Here is a 21,587-nt window from a genome sequence, read left to right on the forward strand (position 1 = left end):
AGTGACAAAGCTCCTCCACTCCTTTCTGTTTCTGGCAAATCTTTCAATGGTTCCCCAGCTGTGCCCCAGCTTTTTCAACTCGGCTTCTACAGATCTTCGCCATGTTTTCGGGCGGCCTTGTTTTTGCTTGCCTTCAGGTGTCCATCTTATTGCTACTCTGGTGATGGAATCAGTTTCCATCCAAAGCACATGACCGATCTATCTCCAACGCCTCCTGGCAATGATGGTGCTTGGATCCTCTTGGCTGCACTGTGTCAATAGATCTTGGTTTGAGATTGTTCTGGGCCAAAAGATACGGAGACTTTTTCTGAGACAGGTTGTATGGAATGAAGACAGTTTGGACATGTCATATTTTCTCATTCCCCAGCATTCTGCACTATAAAGTAGTGTTGAAAGTACGCAGCTCTGATAAATCTTGAGTTTGGTTTTGGTGTTGTATTTTGATGACTTCCAGACTGTATTTAAGCTCCTGAAGGTGTTCCTGGCATTACTGATTTGGTTTCGGATATCCTGGCTTGTTCCACCATCCTGGCTGATGGTGCTGCCCAAGTATGTGAATGTTTCTACATTGGTGAGAACATAATCCTCTATCCATACTGGTGATGGTGAGGCAATATTAAAGGTCATGATATCTGTCTTATTGTGGTTGATTTTCAGTCCAATTTGCTGCCTGAACGCGTTGAGTCAAGTTGTTTTTTCTTGTATATGGTGTTGGGTATGTGATAGAGGAGTGATATCATCTGCAAAGTCCAGGTCTTCAAGGGATGAGAAGAGTGTCCATTTAATGCTTCTTGGCGTGTCTTCTGTTGTACGCCACATTACCCAGTCGGTGGCAATGTTGAAGAGGATTGCAGACATGACAGACCCCTGACAGACTCCTGTTTTGACTTCAAAACTGAGCTCACTGTGATCAACACTGCATATAACGTTGAAATAGAAGCTTGTGATGATGTTGATTATACAGAAAGGAATTCCATATGGCCGCAGAATGCGCCATAGGATGGTCCCGTGAATGCGATCAAAAGCCTTCTCAAAGTCTATGAAATTTATGTAGAGTGGCTGTTGCCATTCTAAACACTGTTCTGTTATGTTTCGTACAGTGAAGACTTGGTCTGTGCATCCACACCCTTTCTGAAAACCGGCTTGCTCTTTTCTGAGAATGCTATAAAAAAACAGAGTGGACACTCTTAATTCAGTTCAAACCTGTTTTATATTGATGTAGCTCAATAAAGAACTGATTTGAGATAAATCAAAATAACTAGGTTTAAATTAAGCTAAGAGTTTCCACATAGGAGCTGGCATCGGTTTCACCAAAATCACATCCTTAATTATGTTTTGAATATAGACAAGGACTTGGTCAGTATTACATAAATGCCCAGCATAATGTTAAGGGCCCTCTGCTGTTATAGGTGCCATTATCAGACATCATGTTAAAATAGAATTATTGACCACTACTGGTAATAAGATACCATAGCACTTTTCACAAGTGTATGGGCCCTGGTTTACTAGCCAAATTCCAACTCAAGTAATTACATTTTACTTACCCAGTTGTTTCAGCCCTAAGCTGTTGTGCATTGTTGTGTACTGTTAAACAGAAGCTAAATTCCTTCCCAGAGTGGCTGCTTTAGTCATGGGTATTTAATTCCTAAATATTCTTTACCTACCTCACAGTGAAATGTGCTATAAAAGTGCACCACATTATTTTATTATTAACGCCTTTGACATCAGGGGAACCAACAGTTCTGATAATCACATAGCATTTGAAAGACTCTCAGATTCCGATGCCAGAAGGTGATCAGATAAAGTAAAAGGAATTGGAATAACCCACTATAAACTAGCATTATAATATTTAAAGCTCCTAACAATTTCTAATCTCTCTTTCTCCCCAAGCCCCATCTCATCCTATTGGCTAGTACTAGAGAAGAAGTGCTTGTGATAACTAGGAGCACAGAATGGCCTCAAGAACCAAATGTATATATGTTCTTAAGGACAACGTTATAGTAAAGTTGCTGGAAAGGGAACCAAGGTGTAATCGTTTGGCTGTTCCAAACAAGGAAGCAACATCTAAACAAATAAATATTGTTGCTGAGCCTTTACTGATGAAGCAGCCGGGTCAGAAAGTCGGTGAGACCGCAATCAGTACTCACCCCCAGGTGAAAGGGGATACGACTGTCAACAAACAAACCTCCTGCTGTCAATCAGTGACTCCTTCAAGCCAATCAGCAAGAGAGGGAGGCGGACTTGGGTGGGCGGTCTGCGTTGGCGGCAGCAGTGCTGAAAGTGATGCTGGGGGACCCACAGTGCCATAAACAGCTGAGACGCAGCATGCAGCGGAGACAGGAGGTGGGGGGAAGGAGGAGGAGGGGTAAGGGACGGGGGATTCCTGCTGAGGAGGCTGGCGGCTGGTGGACTCGCTGACTACAGGCAAGTGCTAACAACAACAAGAGCGAGCCTGCGCCTTTATTTCCCAAAGTTTGCAGCCGGGAGGACGAGAGAGCAAGCGGCAGGACTGCAGCAGCCAGGGGGAAATGCCTCTGAAGAAGCTTCCTCCAAAGGCTGGGCTGCGGCAGTGCCTCTGAAGCCAAATCTGGCCACGTTCTTGCACTGGAATTAGGGGGAGTGGATCAAGCGGATCTCTTCGGGGATTTGCCATTCCTGCTCCCCTTGCGGACCGTGGAAGGACCCCCTCCTCCCCTCTCGGTCTGGAATTATTAGCACTCATTCTGGGTTTCTTATTTTACCCTCTGTCTGAAGCTGCGTTGTGTACTGGCCTCCTGTACAGCTGAGCGCCCGCCGCCACGCAGCGCCTTCCGCTAATTTGCGCGGCCACCCTCTGCTGCTGGTTCTGCACAGCTGGGCACCCGCGCCAGCTGTTTCTGCACCTCTGCAGGCCAGCAGCCGGCCCCGGCCTCTGGAGAGCCGCGGCAGTTCTACTGAGCACAGCTGTATGCCCGCCGCAGTTTCCGCACATCTGGATTCGCTGGAATCTTGGGCCTTCCATGCGCTTCTGGTGCTGCCCTATATGTTTTACGTGGGCTTGTTCTTTGTCAATGTGCTGATTCTCTACTATGCCTTCCTGATGGAGTATATCGTCCTCAATGTAGGGATCGTGTTCCTGCCTGAAGATATGGACCAGGCTCTGGTGGATTTGGGGGTGCTGTCAGACCCTGGCTCGGTGCTCTATGACACGGACAGCGAGCTGGATGTGTTTGATGGGTATTTGGAATAACAAGCAAAAAGCGTGCAGAAAGTGACTAGGGAATAACCCTCCCCCCCCCCCACCCCGCGCCAAGAATTGGAGGGCTTGTGTTGCTCTTGGTGGCCATGGCTAAGGGATCACCAGAGCCCTGTGCTGTCCTTGCATCTGATTTCACTCAGCGCGGCATCGTATGTTCAAAATGGCCCCACCGGTGCAAGTGTCAGTGGGGGCTGCTGCCTCTCGTTGAGGTGCCCAGGATCTTCTGCTGCTCGTGGGATGGGAACTGGAGGCTGCGGCGGAGGCCTTGGTGGGGAGCTGGAGACAGACAGAGGGGGCACTGCCGGGCTCCAAAGCGCTGTAAGTCATTTCTTCCAGCTTGGTCAGTATCATCATCATCATCATAAGTTGCAGAACCGGAAGTTTAGGGGATCTGTCCCCAGCCCCCTTCACCCAACGTACCATTCTGTTTAGATGGAGGCTTAACATAGTTCCAGAAACAGCCCCCTCCCCATAACCGCTGGCCTGGCACATGAGGATAGGTATAGGCTAATTTTTTTTGCTCACGTTCATGTAAATAAGCATGAGGTTGGGAGGAGGGCGCGATTTCGGGAGTGCAGCGTTTGCTCCGCTGGCGTTGTATTTATACTGCTCAAGGACAGATTTCCATTTGTTCCCGGTGCAAAGTCTGGCGTACACTGCTGCCTGCAGGGAGTCCGAAAGGAAGGACGAGTAGGCTCTGCGAGGAGTTTACACTCCGATTCGACTGAGAGCGGGACATAGATTAGAAAACAGAGAGCGTTTGAAAATTAAATCCTCCATCCCATGTGTGATGACCTGGGGACCTTCCCACACTACATAGATACTGTATGGTAGTGTCTGTAACTGTGCACCACGCGTGGGGATGAGATACTGCCGTCATCTGCAAGCGTGTGCACCCAACCCTAGCGACTTGAACTGAGGACAGAATTTGGCTGTGTCTAGATGCCTGATCTCTGTGTTGCTTCAGAACAGATCGGTTGACGCTAAACTCGGGGTTCACACTGAGCCGCCTGGCGTTCCTTTGGCAGCATGTCGTGTAATTGACATAATTCAAATACAAATACACTCCTCTAATCAGATTTCCGAATGCAGCATTTAGTTGTTTGATTCCTGCAGACTCTTCCAGTTTAACAGAGCAGCTTGTTTAGTTCACTGACAAGGGAATACAGAATTGCAAAAGCTGGTTCTCGTCTCAGTACTGCTGCCCCCCACTAACTGGTATATATAATATTGTCCTTAAAGGACTTATTTTTAGGTGCTGAACCCCTGAAGGGCCTATTGACTCAATTAGACTCAACAACTGTGATGATCAGGCCCCTAAAACTGCCTGGGCTCTGGCCACAACTTCTAACTCTGGCCTCCAAAGGCCATAGCAGTCAATTAAAAACTCAGAAATTCTAGTTGGGGCAGCATAAATGTTTTGAATCAGTACCCTTCTTTTAAAAAGCCTGTTTGTATTCATCTTGGATAAATGTGAAACCTACACAATTAACTGTTATTTACAACTAATATATGATTTCATATTAATCAGCCATGCAGTGTTTTAGGGGAGGTAAATCATTTAGTCAATTTATTGTAGTACTTGTGATTTATTCTAAACAATTGAAAATGCAGTAAGGACAATTATGAAAGGTGCAGCATTTTTAAAAATATCGAAAAGTGATTCATTAAGAAACTCAGTCTTTTTAATCAGAAGTCCATGTGTGTAGTCAAGTCAGCCAAACTTCTTATATTAATGAAAACAAACTTTAAAATGCAAACTTATTACCAAACGTACTAGCAGGATTTTGATCTAAACAATAGCAAATGTAAATATATAAAAAAAATCAGCATCTTTGTAGAAATATCAGTTGAGTTTCTGTAGCATTGACAAAGATGAAAAGGGGAAACTGCAACAGAATTTTTGAGGGGGGGAAGTTACAGTCATAATAGTAGCCATGAAGGTATTCTATACAAAGTTCCCTATAAAACCAGGTTTCTCTAAACAATTTACAAATATTAAAAACTACCTTTCATTATGTCTTTGTCCCTGACCAAAGAAGAAATTAATTTTGCCTGGTGCAAGACTGAGCAATGAGTTCTGTATCATCTTCAGCTGTAATCTGATTACATTAGGGAAGCAGAATTGGGCCTGGTCCAGACCTGGACAGGAGACTTGCATGGAAAAGTGCAGGAAGTGTTAGTGGTTCAGTGAATAGCATACTTTTTGCTGAGTCAGTACAGAAGAAATAGTGCTAGTGGCCATCCATAATAAAGGGCTCAGTCCTGGTAAGTGCTCAGCTCTCTCCATCTTCCACTAATGTCAATAGGAGGCGATCCAAAAAAGATCCCACACATTTTATTTTTGCTAGTTGTATTCTGACCCAGGCTCAGTTTGTGGAATTATATGTTGCCATTCTATAATCCCCCTGAAGTTTACGGTTAGGGTGACCAGACAGCAAGTATGAAAAATCAGGACAGGGGATGGGGGGTAATAGGAGTCTACATAAGAAAAAGACACAAAAATCGGGACTGTCCCTATAAAATTGGGACATCTGGTCACCCTATTTACAGTGGAGAAATTGTTCTTCATTTCCTTTCCAAGAAGCCGTGCAGTGTTGCAGGAGCTGACTTTCAGTCCCCATCATTGGCAGCATTTAAGTGATGGATGAGTAACCCCTTTGTATACAGGGTAAAATTCTCTCCCCAGATATTTGTACATAACTCCCACCAAAGCCAAGATAAGTTTTTCATACAGAACAGACTGTCAACAGTCTAGAAGGTGCGTTGGGATCTTCCAGGAGGATGGATACTATGTAAAATGAAAATTGGTGTTATATAATCATAGTATCTCCTCTGCTTCATAAACGGGTTTGCAAAACCTGTCTGAATGCACTACGGGGAATAAAGGAAAAAAAGGCAACTAGCTTGCTGTTGCTCCTGCAGAAACCCCTCTGCATGTACTCAGAGCATCACCTATGGGAAATTCTGTATAAGACAGTGCTGCTTATCTTACCATGCTGTGAAAAAAAAAAAACACGCATGAATGAGGCGGAAGGGTGATTTCCTAGGAGGGATGACACAGGGAATTCTGAGCTCTACCTGGATCTCGAGTTACCCTGGGAGAGCCATAGGTGTAGGGAGCCAGTCCTCCTGCCTCGGCCCAGAAGCATGTGGCACTGAACAAATCACAGAAAACTCAGTGAGGTGGGTCACAGAGTTGCTATCAGAATTGACCAGTACATAGGCATTACTTTTTCCATTAAACATAAAATCATAACTTGGTCCCAATCCTGATCCTATTGAAGTGCATGGGAGTTTAATCAAGGTTTTCTGTGGGGCCAGGAACAGGCCCATTATGATTAACATATTATATTCTGGTTTTATGTTTTCATCCTTCTGCATCTTGCAAAACCACCTTTAAAGATTTCCCCTATTTTCTTTTCAATCCCTCCCGTCGGCAGCACCATCTTCCTATGCATGGAAGAGTTTGTCAGATTGCTGCCAAAGCCCATCACAATCATTGCTTAATTGTTCTTTGAGTTCAACATTGAGGTACATGAAGAACACTGCTCTTCCTCGTAGTTTAAGCCTCTCTAGCAAATGTTCCAGTCCAGAGATTTTTCTATTAATTAATGGGCTTTTTACAAAAACAGTTTGTCATCTCGCTTTTTTCCCTGCATTTTCCATATTGTTATGTTTGTAGAGAGGAAAAAGTAAGGGCTGTATTAGATGGACTAGTGGTAACAAAGTGCAGTGTATATAAAAAGCTTGGCAGTCTTCCTTTCTTTCCATCATCATTCTGTTCTTGTATAGATAAAAAGGAACCAGTTAGTGGCCAGTACTCATTTAAAATGATGTCTTATGGAAAGTCTAGTTTTCCAATTGTATATCCTTGTCTAGACAGGAGAAAATCTCTGTATACCGCACTTGGTCAGGACACATTCTTTCTAGCGATGTTTTCAGCTAAATTATGGGGGATAGTAAAGTGCTGCTTAATCAGGACATTGTTAGTATAAATTCCACTTAATGGAGATGAATTTAGCCTGTGCCAAGTGGTTAAATGGTGTTTAACATGGTGTGGCATTCTAAATCCGGGTCATTTAATACAGAAGTATAAAATAGAGATAAATGCTAAATTACTTCATTATTTTAAAATCCGTAATATTTTATTTAAATTTAAGTGTTTCTAGATTTTGTTCTCCATTGGGACAATAGTCTTAAGGCTTTCCAGTTAAAGGCCTAATGATGCAGCCAATATTCATGCAAAACTCCGATTAGCTTCAGAAGAAGTGTAATGGGGTTCCTTCACCGCTCACCGTGCCTCTCCCTTGCCATCCTGGGGGTCAGCTCTGCCAAGTGCTTCACCCTCCTCAGCAATCTCTATCCACCTTCTTCTCTGCAGCCTGTCTCTCCCTCTTGTGGTGGCAGCTTCCTGTTTGTGGCTTGGCCCTCCAGCCAGGTCACTAAAGTTCCTCCCCTTCCGATAAAGTCATAGCCCTTCCGGATCAGCTGTCCAGCTGACATCTCCAACTCCCTGTGTCAGGGGAACCAAGGCCCACCCTCTGCCCTGGGTTCTGGCCCAGGGACCCTATAACATGCAGCCAAGGCCTGTACTGTCCTAGCCCTTGCTGCGGTTTCCCTGGGCTTCTTCCTACATAACTGGCTCCCCTCTCTCTTGGGGTTTGCTAACACATTCTCCCTCTAAGGGGGCGACTACGGTCTCCTTGCTACTTGCAGCTCCCGGGCTTTTTAAAGGCTCCTCCTGTTCCTGCTCAGCTGCGACTGCCTCTAATTAGTGGCCTCCTTGTAGCCTATATCTCTCCCCTACTGGACACTTAATTGGTCTGTTAGGCTTGCCTGGCCTAATTTACCCTCTCAAGGGCTGATGGTGCAAATACACCCTATCCCAGGGAGTTACAGACTTGTATGGATTGCAGAAGTGGGGCCTTACAGGAGTCTATTATATTTGATTTATTTGGAGAACCCTGCCTTTTCTATATCCTCCCATGTAGATGGCAGGGTTTGGGAGTTACAGCACCAAACACCTTGAAAAAGCTTCCTGTCCTATTTAAATAGAATGTATATTTTAAGAATCCTGCCTACGTAAACTGAATTGCAACTGCAATTGCTCGGTGTCATCTGTTATTTTAGGTTGAGAGTTCTGGGCTCTGTGATGTACTTGAAGTCTACTGGAATGTGATTGTGTAACTGCTCTTCTCTTTGTACCTCCCTGAAAATTAGATGTGACTCATCATGAGGTTATCAAAGGCAGCAAAAATATTTAATAGAAAAATAATTTAATACTTTTTATATACAATACCAGCATAATAAGAAAATTTTAGTATCAATGGATTATTGTTAATTCCTTTTTATGAGCAAAGTCCTGCATTCAAAAATCTGTAATGCAACATTTTAGTTGCATGCCAGTATTTAAATCCCAAATCAGGGTCAAAGGAATAGCTCAGTTTGCTCGTACTTCAATTTAGGATTACAAATGTTAGCTCTCTTTAATCATTAGCACTAAACATTACATTTCTGAAAGCCAAGAGATTTCTGATTATTTGCACACAGCTGTATATATTGAAAGCTTGTTATAATGTCATTAGTTTAGCGCAGAGGATAAGGCCTCTGGGTTCTATTCCACATTCTGCCATGGACTCTGCCCCATCTGTAAATGGGACTGCCTTTGCAAATTATTTTGAGATCCTTTAAATAGCAGTACCGCACACGCGCGCACACACACACACACAGCCTACAAAAATAAGTGCTCTGTTTATATGAGACAATGTGGTCCAGTGGACAAGGCATTGTATAGGGAATTAGGAGAGATAGGCTCTTGTCTCTGCCCCGACCTACTGTATGAACATGGTCACTTCACTTACTTGGGCCTGAATTTCCCCTAACTGTAAAACAGGCATGACAGGTGAGCGAGTGGGGCAGGAGGGTGTAACCATTTCCACCGACAGCATCAGAACTCTTCTCTCTTTGGTTCCTGTCGATCAGCTCAGCAGCATCAGTGGGGCCGAAAGAAGCCTTTCCCCCGCTTTCTGGCTTGTATCAGCTTCAAAGCTTCATTCATCTTTACACATTTTTGCTTTATGTCATTCTTCACCACGTCTGTCCAGTGGATTCTTGATCTTCCTCTCTTTCTAGTTCCTCGCTCACTCTGGTACATATAGCTGCGTGTGATATCCTTTCCAGGTCCATTCTTGACACGGGTCTGATCCATCACAGTCATCTTTCCTGAAGCGCCCGTAACAGCATTATTTCTTGCCCTAGCCATTTTCTTATCACTTTAATTTTTTATTTTCTGCTATCTTGAATCTTTCAATATTCCTTTTAGCTAATTCATTTGTGCAGTCAATATCTTTAGTCCCTCGGCTTTCCTCATACTCCAGCATTCCAACCCGTACAGCATTATCAGCATGGCAGTTCTCTCATATATACTGATTTTCATTTAAATCAAAATGTCTTTAGCCTTCCAAATCTTGCAGTTTTCTGAATGCTGTAGCACCTAATCTGAGTCTTCTTCTTATGTGATCTTCACAATTCTCATTCTTCCATACTAGTTCTCCAAGGTGCACACATCTGCAGACACGGTGAATAGGTAACCAGCCAGACAATGGTCACTTCTCAGGGCGAAGTTTCAAAAGGTTGTGTCTTTGCATGATCGGAGGTGGTAATTTGCTTTCCCTCCGCCCAGGTATCTCCTAGGCACTCCACTTAACTTTGTTTGTCTGACACATTGTTTAAAAGAGTCCTCTGGAGGTCATAACACTTCCCACGGTTTACCTTTGTCCTCAGAGAAATTACATACAACCCCACACTAATACATAAACTTTGCATTTTTCATACAAAATGGACACCAAAGATACTTAAACTTAATTTAACAAGGTTTGTGCAGGATATTACAGAAAATTGCCATATCTGTCACACTCTAGTCTAATTGGCATTTTCTACCATCAGTGGTAACAGCAGGCTTTAAGAGCAATAGTTGAGAATTTTAGAGACATGTAAGTGATTTGGAGGCCCAATTCCCATTATAATTAATTATAATGAAAGGGAATTAGGCATTCAGATCCCTTAGTTAGCTTTGAAAATCTTAGCCAAAATATAGTCCATATAGAGATCCTGTTCATTCCAGCTCAAGCTACTAGGAATTCTGCCCTAGGTAGAACCTGAAGACAAAGTCTTGGCTAACTGAACTGGACTGATCCCTCAAGGACAGTAGCTACAGCCTGTCAAACATCTCCATGCACTGGTTTGACAGCTGGCCCCAAGAGATTTTCTAGAAAGAGCACATTTCGTTGCATATTGCAGGAATGGAGGCAGATGTTTTATGAGCTTTCCAAAAGTTACTGTTAATGCAAGTCAAAGGCAAATGAGGCAGAGGAAATAAATGGAGATTGAGTTTAGGATCAAAAATGCTTGAGCCCTGAGCGTTTTCATCTATTAAAAGCACAGGAGCACAAGTAATTTTAAAAGCAAATTTATTTAAGGAATTTTCACATTTATTGTATTAGAGTCCTTTGCTAAGCAAATATACTCTAAGTCACCAGCTCGCTTTCATGAGAGGGGACAAGGGCCATTTAGCATGGTATAATATCCATATTGTCAAAGGAAGAAAGGAATGAATCCAGTTTAACCCTTCACATAAAAAGGCCTCATTTCTTTTGGAGAAGGGACTATATTAATATTCCCTTTCAGATGGCAACCAATAGTTCTAAACTAGAAGAAGCAAGTCATGTGTTTACAGACACTTAGCCTGTTGATTTTGGGCAGCTTGGATCTCTTGCCTCTACTGCAGAGGTGGACAAACTATGGCCCGCAGGCCACATTCGGCCCACGGGACCTTCCTGCCCGGCCCCTGAGCTACTAGCCCGGGAGGCTAGCCCCCAGCCCCTTCCCCACTGCTCCCCTTCCCCCACAGCCTCAGCTTGCCCCGCCACCGGCACAATGATCTGGGCGGCAGGGCTGCGAGCTCCTGGGGCAGCGCAGCTGCAGAGCCTGGCCTGACCCGGTGCTCTGTGCTGAGTGGTGCATGGCTGTAGCGCCACCAGCCACTGGTGCTCCAGGGAGCGTGGTAAGGGGGCAGGGAGTTGGGGGTGGATAGAGGGCAGGGTGTTCAGGGTGGTGATCAGGGGGCGGGGGATGGATAGGGGTTGGGGCAGTCAGAGGGCGGGGAACAGGGGGGTTGAATGGGGGCAAGGATCGGGAGGGGGCAGTCAGGGGCGAGGGTACTGGGGGCAGTCAGGGGACGGGGGGGGTGGATGGGGCAGGAGTTCCAGGGGGCCGTCAGGGAATGGGGAGGTTGGATGGGGCATGGGCCATCAGGGGGCGAGAAGTGGGGGGGGGGCAGGTCACGCTCCCCTCCCCTAACCGGGCCTCCATACAATTTCCAAAACCCGATGTGGCCCTCAGGTCAAAAAGTTTGCCTGTGCCTGCTGTGTCGCCACACAAGGGTGTTGAAACTTCATAGCAATGGAGGATTTATTTGGGAAACCCAGAGGCCCAGTCAAGCAAGCACTGCCCAGAGATGGCTACATTTTTCTACAAAAAGAACAGGAATACTTGTGGCACCTTAGAGATTAACAAATTTATTAGAGCATAAGCTTTCGTGGGCTACAGCCCACTCCGAAGAAGTGGGCTGTGGCCCACGAAAGCTTATGCTCTAATAAATTTGTTAGTCTCTAAGGTGCCACAAGTACTCCTGTTCTTTTTGCGGATACAGAATAACACAACTGCTACTCTGAAACCTACATTTTTCTGTTAATCTATGCTAATTATAAGCTCCCTTTCTCCTCACAGGCATGGAAGTTTAGGTATGTTGCCTGCCACCTCCTTTAAAAAAGGCAGCTGTGAGTTTTCCATGGTCTCCTTTGAGGCTATCCAGCTGTCTGCAATGGACAGCCTATTTCCTTTTCATTCTTGTGTTAAGTCTGCAGTTGTGTTAAGTCTGTAGAGAAACACCGTTCAAGTTTTGGAAATCTGTGGAGATCCTTATCTGGGAATTTCTCTTTTAGCTGATACTGACAGAGAAAAACTGGTCAGAATTTAGCCTTTCAAATTTACAAACCTAGGTCTTCTCACATGGCCAGTTAAGTGCATTTTCCTCTTAAGGTTTTGTTAAGAGATTAACAATTCTGTCAAAGGTCTCAAATAGATCTTAACCAATAAACATCCCGCCCTCTGGTGGATGTTCAGAGGCTTAAAAATCTGACCATACCAAAATGAAACTGCCAAACTGACAGGAAGAGGCTGCATGGTGGTTTGAACAGAGTAGGCCAGGTACGCCCAATTCTAAACTCTTCCTTTCTTTCAGGGTTATGTCAGGAATTAAAAGGAATACAGTGCCGGATAAAAAATAAAAACACCTATTTCCTCTGCATTGTTATGATCTGGGAGTAACAGCAACTTCAAAGACAGAATTAGCAAAAAGAGCATGATTTTTTTTTTTTTTTTTTTTAATATTGGTGTTATGCTTTAGCAACTGAACCATTATATGCCTGCCGATGTTTTTGTAGTGAGTAGGATGGCTGCATTTATAAGATCTAGACAAGATTTGCCCCCTTTTGTTTTCCATCACTAAAGTTTAAATTCAAATTACATTTGAAGGATAGATTATTTTTTAAACAACTGAATAGAGATGCAAGACTTGAATATGCTGGTCAATTGTATCATTCACACACCATTTAATATCTGCCACTATAAATTACTAACTTGGTCTATCAGCCTATAGCTATATTTGAAACATTCATTAGGCAGCCCTCTTGTGTGCTTTGGTAGCCTAACTGCACAGGCTCAAATACGTTTTGCTGTTATGTCTAGGCCAACCCACTGGAGTTGCACAAGAGTAAAAAAGAAGAGTTTGCTCCATATATGGCATGCTAAAAAAAAAATCCCTATATTCTCTATAGTGCAGCAAAAAATTTCAGTTCACCTGGAAAATATTACTAAACAAATATTGACTACTTAAAATCTTTATTAAAACTTATTTCATCTGTTCTTTATCTTGGTTTAAGTAGCAAGGTTATAAAGAGTGTTTGATGAGTGTAATAGGACTTCATCGATCTCGTCAGTAAGGCTACAATTTTGTCATGTAGGTCGTGGAAGTCACGGAATCCATGACTTCCAGAGACCTCCGTGACTTCAGCCCTGGAGCACTGCGGGTAGTGTGGGGACCTTGCAGCTCCCGGCCACTGTGGGTGGCGGCGGTGGGGGGGGAACGGACGACACTCTGATTGCAGTTCCTAGGCACTGTGGGCAGTGTGCTCTGTGGGCAGCGGGGACCCGCGCAGCTGCCCCACCTCTGCAGGCAGCATGGAGACCCCGCAGCTGCCCCACCGCTGCAGGTGGTGGGGGACTTCAGAGCCCCAGCAGCGATGGGTACTGGAGCCTTCGCCCGCCCCATTTTGTCACGGACATTTTTAGTAAAAGTTATGGATGGGTCACGGGCTTCTGTGAATTTTTCTTTATTACTTGTGACGTGTCCGTGACTTTTACTAAAAATATTTGACAAAATCTTAGCCTTACTCTTCAGTAATGTTTCTCTTTAACTCATTCCTATGGCAGACAAACTCAGTAGAAAAATACCACATTAGACAAAAAACATGCTTCCTAGTACTGCTTTTCCATCTCCTGTGAGTGTGAAATATAGATTCCTTTTAATTGATGATCAGGTGGGTTAAGATTACTTCATAAGAAAATCCTCTCTTCCGAACTCAGCTGGCGATCTCCATGAAGGGAGAAGATTTGTCCCCTAGTGGGTTGCTCTACAGAGTCTATTCTAGCCTAATGGCTAATGTAGCTTCCAGAGTCCTAGGATCTGCCTAGCAGTGGATCCTTCAGCCCCATGCCTGACCTTCTATGCATCCATACACCTTGGCACACAGCCATACAAAGACACCAATCCCCTATAGAGCTGGGCTCCATGCTGTACCATCCCATACAGTTGTTTTGTTTTAAATATCCTTCATCCATCCTATAGTATCTAAGTATCTGACCAACTCCTTGCATCACTTCCCAAAATCCTGCCTCCAACGGAATCACACCAGGTGAGGGCAGGATTGACCTCTAGCTATGGTAGTGAATCCCCTTTGATACTTTTCTGGCACATTAGCCTAACAAAGGCAGGTTAGGTCAGGAGAAGATAAAGCAAGATTGACGCATGACTTACTGATGTATTTATTTTTGTCACCAAAACCAGGCAGCTTGTCCTGCAATATTACTGATCCCCATAACAGTTGCTTGGCAGGTCCAGCAATTCTAAAAAAAAGAGAAAGACAAACTGAAATTAGAGGTTCTGTGAAATATAGATAATTGTAATTAAATCATTATTATACAGTCAATGATAATGACAAAATTAATTGTATCTGTTTAAGAACATTTACCCTAGAAAGGAGATCAATGTAAGTTCTTAAATAAAGAAAAGGAAGGTAATGATATCAAGCTTAATATGAGATGAACTGCCTCTTGTACATCATGGCTGGATCACCAGGCCCTTAGGGTCACCCCTTTGTAATGATGATCTGCACTCCATTCCAAGTCACGTTTTAAAAGTCCTTTGTCCCAAGTCCCTTCCCAGGCATTTTATTGTGGGGAGGAAGGCAAATGGAAGGGAACAAAAAGGCTCTAGATTTGGGTATGGTAACTGCTATGTTGGGTTTACCACTTTTGGGTATCTTGGAGAGATGGGACCTGTACTCTGACTGTCTAGAAGATAGAATCAGGAGCTGAGGTAACTGTGAGCACCCAGGGCCGCCCAGAGGATTCAGGGGGCCTGGGACAAAGCAATTTTGGGGGCCCCTTCCATAAAAAAAAGTTGCAATACTATAGTAACATGTATTTGGAAATGTAAAAAATAACCAGTGAAATACAGTCAAAAATTAATTGGTAATAATTTGAAAATACACTAAATACATTATTTAAAAACATTAAATGCTTTAATGGTATGTATACATTTGCAATTACATAATGGGCTGTTGCTGGGTGATGGTGATGGTTGGTGCCAATGGGCTGTCGCTGCCTGGGGGTGGTGCTGCTGTTGGCCAGGGCTGGGTGGGGAGCTGGGCTCTGGGTTGGGGGGTGCCCGACTCACAGGGGCTGGGTTCCGGGGAGATGGGATCAGGGTGATGTCCGGCTCAGAGCTGGGGGTCAGGGCTGTGGGGGGGATGGGGTCAGGGGGGTGTCCGGCTCAGAGGGGCTGGGTTCAGAGCTGGAGGTCAGGGCTGTGGAGGGGATGGGGTCGGGGGGTGCCCGGCTCCTAGGGGCTGGGCTCGGAGCTGGGGGTCAGGGCTGTGGGGGATAGGGTCGGGGGGGTGCCCGGCCTTGGCCCCTTACCATGCCGCTTACCCCCTCTCCCAGAGCTGCAGCGTGCCGCGTCCAGGAGCGGCCCCAGACAGCGCTGCAGCAGTGTGGTGTCTCCAGCAGGGCCTGAATTCCCACCGCTCAGCCGCAGCTCGCAGCCCCGCCCACTTACCAGCAGAGATGCCGGGGAATGGGGGAAGACGGAGTAAGCCTCCGACATACTCATGGGGGCCCCTGCGGGGCCCGGGGCAAATTGCCCCACTTGTCCCCCCCTCTGGGCGGCCCTGTGAGCACCCATTTGCAGGCAGAGATGTTTTGAATCCCTTCCCACGCTGTTCTGGAAAGTTGTATGTAGAGGCCACTGGTGGGCACAGGGAAAGCCAAACACCAGAAGTACCAGGTTTGGTTACAGCCCCATTTCCAGAGCAGAGCTATTATCTCTGGGGACTCCTATTCCCTCAGTCTTGATCAAAGTTAAGCAAATTCTTAGGAGCCAGAGAGAAAAATGAAAGGATGGGATTTTCAAAGAGTCATGCTTGAAAACAGCTGCTCTGTGACAAAACCAACCTACTCTTGCAATATAGACCTAATGGCCCATAAAAGAAAGTTACACACATGAATAGGTTTTTGCATGCAATTGTGAGCAGGGACTTTTCCTAACCTGCAGTACAAATAGAGTCCATATATTATATGAAGTCCAGAATCATCCCCCCCAGAGGCTTGGTTTTATTAAAGAAGAAACAGCAATAAGATAATAAATATTAGCTTAAAGCCTCTCCATCTGCTTGGTGATCCTCTCTCAGTAATGCTTTTCCCACACTATAGACCCTCTCTTCCTAGCAAGCTACTTACCACCCCACTTATACCCAGGTGATGGAAGTCACCTGCTTCAGTGAGTCAACAGAACTCATATAACCCTTTCCCATCAGGATCAACACCTGCTAACAGAATAGGGTTGTTTTAGATAAACATTGCCAGCCTGTTACAACAATGCTACCAGTTACCAATCTTGAGAGGTGGACATAAGGACAATATTTGTTCAGATAACAGTTACTTATATACTAGTGAAGCCAGCAGTATGAGGAGTAGTTATATTGTGTCAGATAAATGCTGGATTATCTCAATCTGCTCGCTTTCTCGATCTCATTGACATCACAAAATCAATACGTTCTGCTAACTGATCTTATGCTTGCAAATTAATGAATCTAGCAGATCAACAATATAGGCATGTTTGACACTGCATTACCTTTGTGGAGTAATATCAAAGTGACAGATAAGTAAGCTATAAATCCTTCTCTCAAGCTTTGAAAAACTACAGTACCTTTCCAATCAGAGTCTGAAGAGTTCAGGATGGCATTCATGCATTTTGAATGGCTAATTGATCCATTTAATCCCCACATTATTATGTACAATATGTTGTATTAGAAAAAGGGTTTGCAAATGTATGCTGTAATTTTCTTGTGATTTCGAAGATGATAAAGCTAAATTCATTTCTTTACCCACATCAGAAAAAAAAAATCCCCAATGTCTAGACAAGAATGTTAAACATACAGTTTAAATGTCACAGTGCTCTTTCTCCAAAATAAGAGAAATACTAAGCAATTGCATTTTTTCACTTTCAGGTTCTTCCCACTGCAGCTTTTGAGCTATGAAAACAATTTATTATAGCAGTTCTATTAGTCTTAAGTTTTATAGAAGCTTGTTTTCATTTAATTTACATTTAATTTGGGGGCCAAATTCAAGTTGATAGTGTTCATAAGGACCTGATCCTGAAATCTCTTATTTCATGGGAGTAGCTCCTTGACATCCATGACATTATTTTTGTGTTGCAGGCTTAGGCCCTGAATTAGCATTGGTATGTAAAATTATACAGAACCTGAATTTTGTTATCCTCTGTTTATAATGAAAAGGACATTTTTCTGTTATTATTACTATATTTTAAAGAGGCAGACATGTTTTGAGATCACTTAAAAATCGTAGCTAAACACAGTAGTTTATACATCTGCATTTCTAATGTACAGAATGCCTCATTTAGCATATTAGGGAAAAAGCTTCCACAAAAGTGCTGCAGTAATAGTTGTTAGGGTCAGGATAATGTGTCGCCGCAGGATTACACAGCAATTCTCTGGAAAGAGATCCTGATAGCCTGCCAATGTTGGGGTTTCTTTTTAAAAAGGAAATCTGCGGTTGAGGTCTGCAGTACTTAGCCATCCACCATGATGTGCTAATCTAAAGACAATCTGTTAGAGACCAGGATGAGACCTATGTGGGGAGAAGTTACCCCACACCTGCCTAATCTGGGGTTCTTTCACTTTCCTCTGAAGCATCTGGCACAGGCTATTGTGAGACAGGATACTAGACTAGATGGATCTAGGGTCTAATCCATTTTGGCAATTCCTGGGTTCCTAATGTCTAGGACATTCCCAATCCCATGGCCTTTACCCATGTGGAGTCCTGTTCCAAATTAGGCAGAGCAGGGATCCAAACCATATCAGTGCTCTATCACCAGGCTATTGACTACGTAGTGTATGTGTGTCTCCCTTCCCCTCCCCCCTTGTTTTGACCAGAAATTCCATCCTGAATCTGAGAAACCTTCCCAACAAAAGGTAGGACAAATCTCACCTTTTCCTGTGAAATGTTTTGGTTTTGATGAATCAGCATTTTCCAGTGGCAAAACTATTTAATCCAAACATTCCCACCCCACTCTACTGCCTAACCCCTACTCCTTTGTAGTCTTCCTGTGTCCAGGTATTACTGCAAAAGAATGATGGCTATTGAAGACACAGGACAACTGTTAGCTATTATCAAACCCCAGCAGTAATGAATGCTAGGGCGTAAAGAAAGTTTGATTACATGCATGTACAAACACTCATGAACATTGTCAAAGAAAACTGCTTCAAACAGCAGTGAAAACTATGAACCACAAGGATTTGGCCAACTTTTGCTCAAGCACTTTGGGGCAAGGACTGTCTGACCTTTGTGTATTATACAGTCGTGACGACATTGGCAGCAGCAAACTATTTTTGTCTAAAGAAAACTTTCATTTGTGAATTTACATTGCGTCTCAGGAGAGATTTCCAATTCAATGTAAAATGAGAATAGCACTGTGCTTCTTTTCCCATGAATTTTGGACATGCATAAGCGTTAGATTTATCTGAATGGCTAATTCAGCCCACTGTTGCATTGACTTCAGTGACAGATTCAGTTCAGACCTTCACTTGTCTTGGAATTTAATTGGCCTTGGTGTCAGTACCAACAGTCTCAATCTTAAAAAAATATAAGTAGCATTGTTCTCAAAACGGTCTAGTTTGGGATTTTTGCATGCTATTCTTCACTACTTAGTGCCTCTTGGGTTAAACAAAAACCACTGGGGAGGCAAGGACTAATGAGCTAGTGTTATTGTAATAATCCGTTTTCTTTCAAATAGGTTTGTTGCACACTTGAAAATATGTGAGGACTGGAATTGTGGAACAAGAAATTGTGGCCTTGAATGTTCAAAACTACAAGGAATGTACAGGAGACAAAACGGACGAGACAATATGAAGCGGCAGCATCAGAATGTTTCAGCTGTGACTTTTCCCCAGGATTGTTGGATCAGGGTTGTTACACTAACTGCAGTGATTCATATGCAGCACTAGGCCTCCTTAGGACATGGCCTTCATGGACATTTTAAAAAGTGGTCTCTCCATACTTTAAACAAAGCTTTTACTCAGATTTGATAAACTTTTGAATAAACATGTTACCCAAATGGGCAATATTACTGTTTACGAAGTTCAAAGTCACATGTTGAAAACTTTCCTGGCTGTTAGTTCAGCAGGTCAGTTCTGCTGTTGGAATAGAGCCTAAAATCACTGCAAGTTAAATTCGGTTCAGAGCAGTATTACAGAAAGGGATTGTTTTGTAAGGTGTGGGTATTTGTTTTGTTTTGTTTTTAATTTTGTGAGTCTTGTATTAGGGCAGCAAGAGAGAATCCAATATAAATCTGGAGGATTAATTATCTAACAGGATACTTTGCACATTGTTTAAATTCAAGTTCTTATGTACACATGTAAAAGCAATACATTAAAGACTGACCTCGTTCAATTAAAAAGTATGCAAATCAGTTTGCCTGGGGGTCATTCTGTTTTTATTTATACAAAGGAATTTAGTATACTTTCTAGAAATCAAACTTTCCTAAGCCGATTCCATGTTCTGTATAGTCTTTAGCTACTAAAACCTAGATTTTATGGAAGACAAAGGTACCTGAAATACAAATAGCAAGTAATTTTGCATTAACTACTTTAAAACAGATAGTTCCTGAACTGAAGTAGCAGGAACGATGCAGGTCCTGACTGAAGTGCATTAGCAAAACTGTGAAAGGAAGGTACTTTAGGAAAGGCAGGTGTTACTCCTGCTATGTCTACAGTTTGGACTACAGCAGGGGTAGGCAACCTATGGCATGCGTGCCGAAGGCGGCACGCGAGCTGATTTTCTGTGGCACTCACACTACCCGGGTCCTGGCCACCAGTACGAGGAGCTCTGCATTTTAATTTAATTTTAAATGAAGCTTCATAAACATTTTAAAAACCTTATTTACTTTACATACAACAATAGTTTAGTTATATATTATAGACTTACAGAAAGAGACCTTCTAAAAACATTAAAATGTATTCCTGGCACACAAAACCTTAAATTAAAGTGAATAAATTAAGCCTTGGCACACCACTTCTGAAAGGTTGCCAACCCCTGGACTACAGGGATGTGAACTGCAAGATGCACTAGCATGCTGTGCTATAGCTCCCCCATTTGGACACTGCTTGTGCGAATTAAAAGGTACATCATTTGGGTTAATTTAGGGCTTGTCTACATGACCCTGCAGTGTGGACTACAGGGGCATGAGTTGCAGCTCACACTAAACTGTTGCACCATAACTGCCCCATGCAAATCCTGCTAGTGCAAACTACAAGGTACGTAGTTCACGTTAACATAGTCCCCCTTCCAATAGGACCACCTTAATGTGAACTAGCTAGTGCATGCTGCAATTCACACCCCTGTAGTGCAAACTGCCACGCCATGCAAACAAGCCCTTTTATTCTAATGAGGACTGAAAGCTGAACAGTTTCATTTCCCCAGAATAAAACTCTGTGGACAGCAAAATCAGCCCCTAAATTAAGTTGCAAAAGCATTGCTACCATAACAGAATTGACCTCTTTTTTTCAGACTTCCTATATGCTATTGCTATTAGAAGTGATAATATTTCTTTCCTCAGCAGACAGCCAAGTGTGCATTTTCTTTGCACCCATCTCAGCCTTTCAAAGCCAGTCAGGACAATGTAGGCTGATACTACAGTTCCCCATGAACCAATCAGCATGCTTGTTGAAAGCAGTTTTTCCTCTGCCCTGGATGCTTGCGCTTCCATCACATATTTGAACTCTCCAGCAAAGTGAAGCAATAGGTCACTCCCAGTCCCCAATCTTCTGTGCCATGAACAAAGCTTTCAAGGCTAGTGACTGCTCCTGCACGAGGCAGAGTAAGTCAGACAAGCGACTCAGCACTTCACAGGTGTGGGTCCTTGCTGGGGACAGCCAACATGGTCATAGCAGGGTGACGGAGTGCTGAGCGCAGTGTTCTTTGCTAGACAGTCCCTGACTTGTCAGATCTCAGGCAAATCACTTTGGCCAAAATGTTCAACGGTGGAGACCTCGATTTAGGCAACTACTCCGTATGTAGGCACCGATATAAAGGGGGCCAAATTTTAGAATTGCTGAGCTCCTGCTCAAATGTCCATTCGATGGCAGTCTAAACACAGAATGTATTGAATCAGTTCAGTCTTTGTTCAGGTTTGAGAATGATGCATCTGCTGCTTATGTACCTCCTACTTACCACAAAGAGGTTCCTGCAGTCACTAAAAGCCCTCTGGCAATAAATCTAAGAAATGTATTTTCATGGAACACCAAAGAGGGGGCTGTAGATCTTGACTCCATTCTTGGCAGATAATCCTGACACCACTTTAAGACGCAGTCTCTGGGTCAGTGTTTCATTGACGGCAAAGCAAGGGAAATACCTATTAGCTTAGCTCGTC

At 43.7% G+C, this 21,587-nt stretch overlaps 1 protein-coding gene across 1 annotated transcript; it reads left to right on the forward strand.

The window, feature by feature from the left end:
- Window positions 1–2,338: 2,338 nt before the first annotated feature.
- DEXI (Dexi homolog) lies at window positions 2,339–19,628 on the forward strand. The gene is made up of 2 exons (XM_034784331.1): window positions 2,339–3,556; window positions 18,954–19,628. Exon 1 carries the CDS (start codon window positions 2,948–2,950, stop codon window positions 3,227–3,229), a length of 282 nt encoding a protein of 93 aa, XP_034640222.1. The 5' UTR covers window positions 2,339–2,947; the 3' UTR covers window positions 3,230–3,556; window positions 18,954–19,628.
- Window positions 19,629–21,587: the final 1,959 nt, after the last annotated feature.

The sequence above is a fragment of the Trachemys scripta genome, chromosome 10 (assembly GCF_013100865.1).
Source record: "Trachemys scripta elegans isolate TJP31775 chromosome 10, CAS_Tse_1.0, whole genome shotgun sequence".
Classification (NCBI taxonomy): Eukaryota; Metazoa; Chordata; order Testudines; family Emydidae; genus Trachemys; species Trachemys scripta.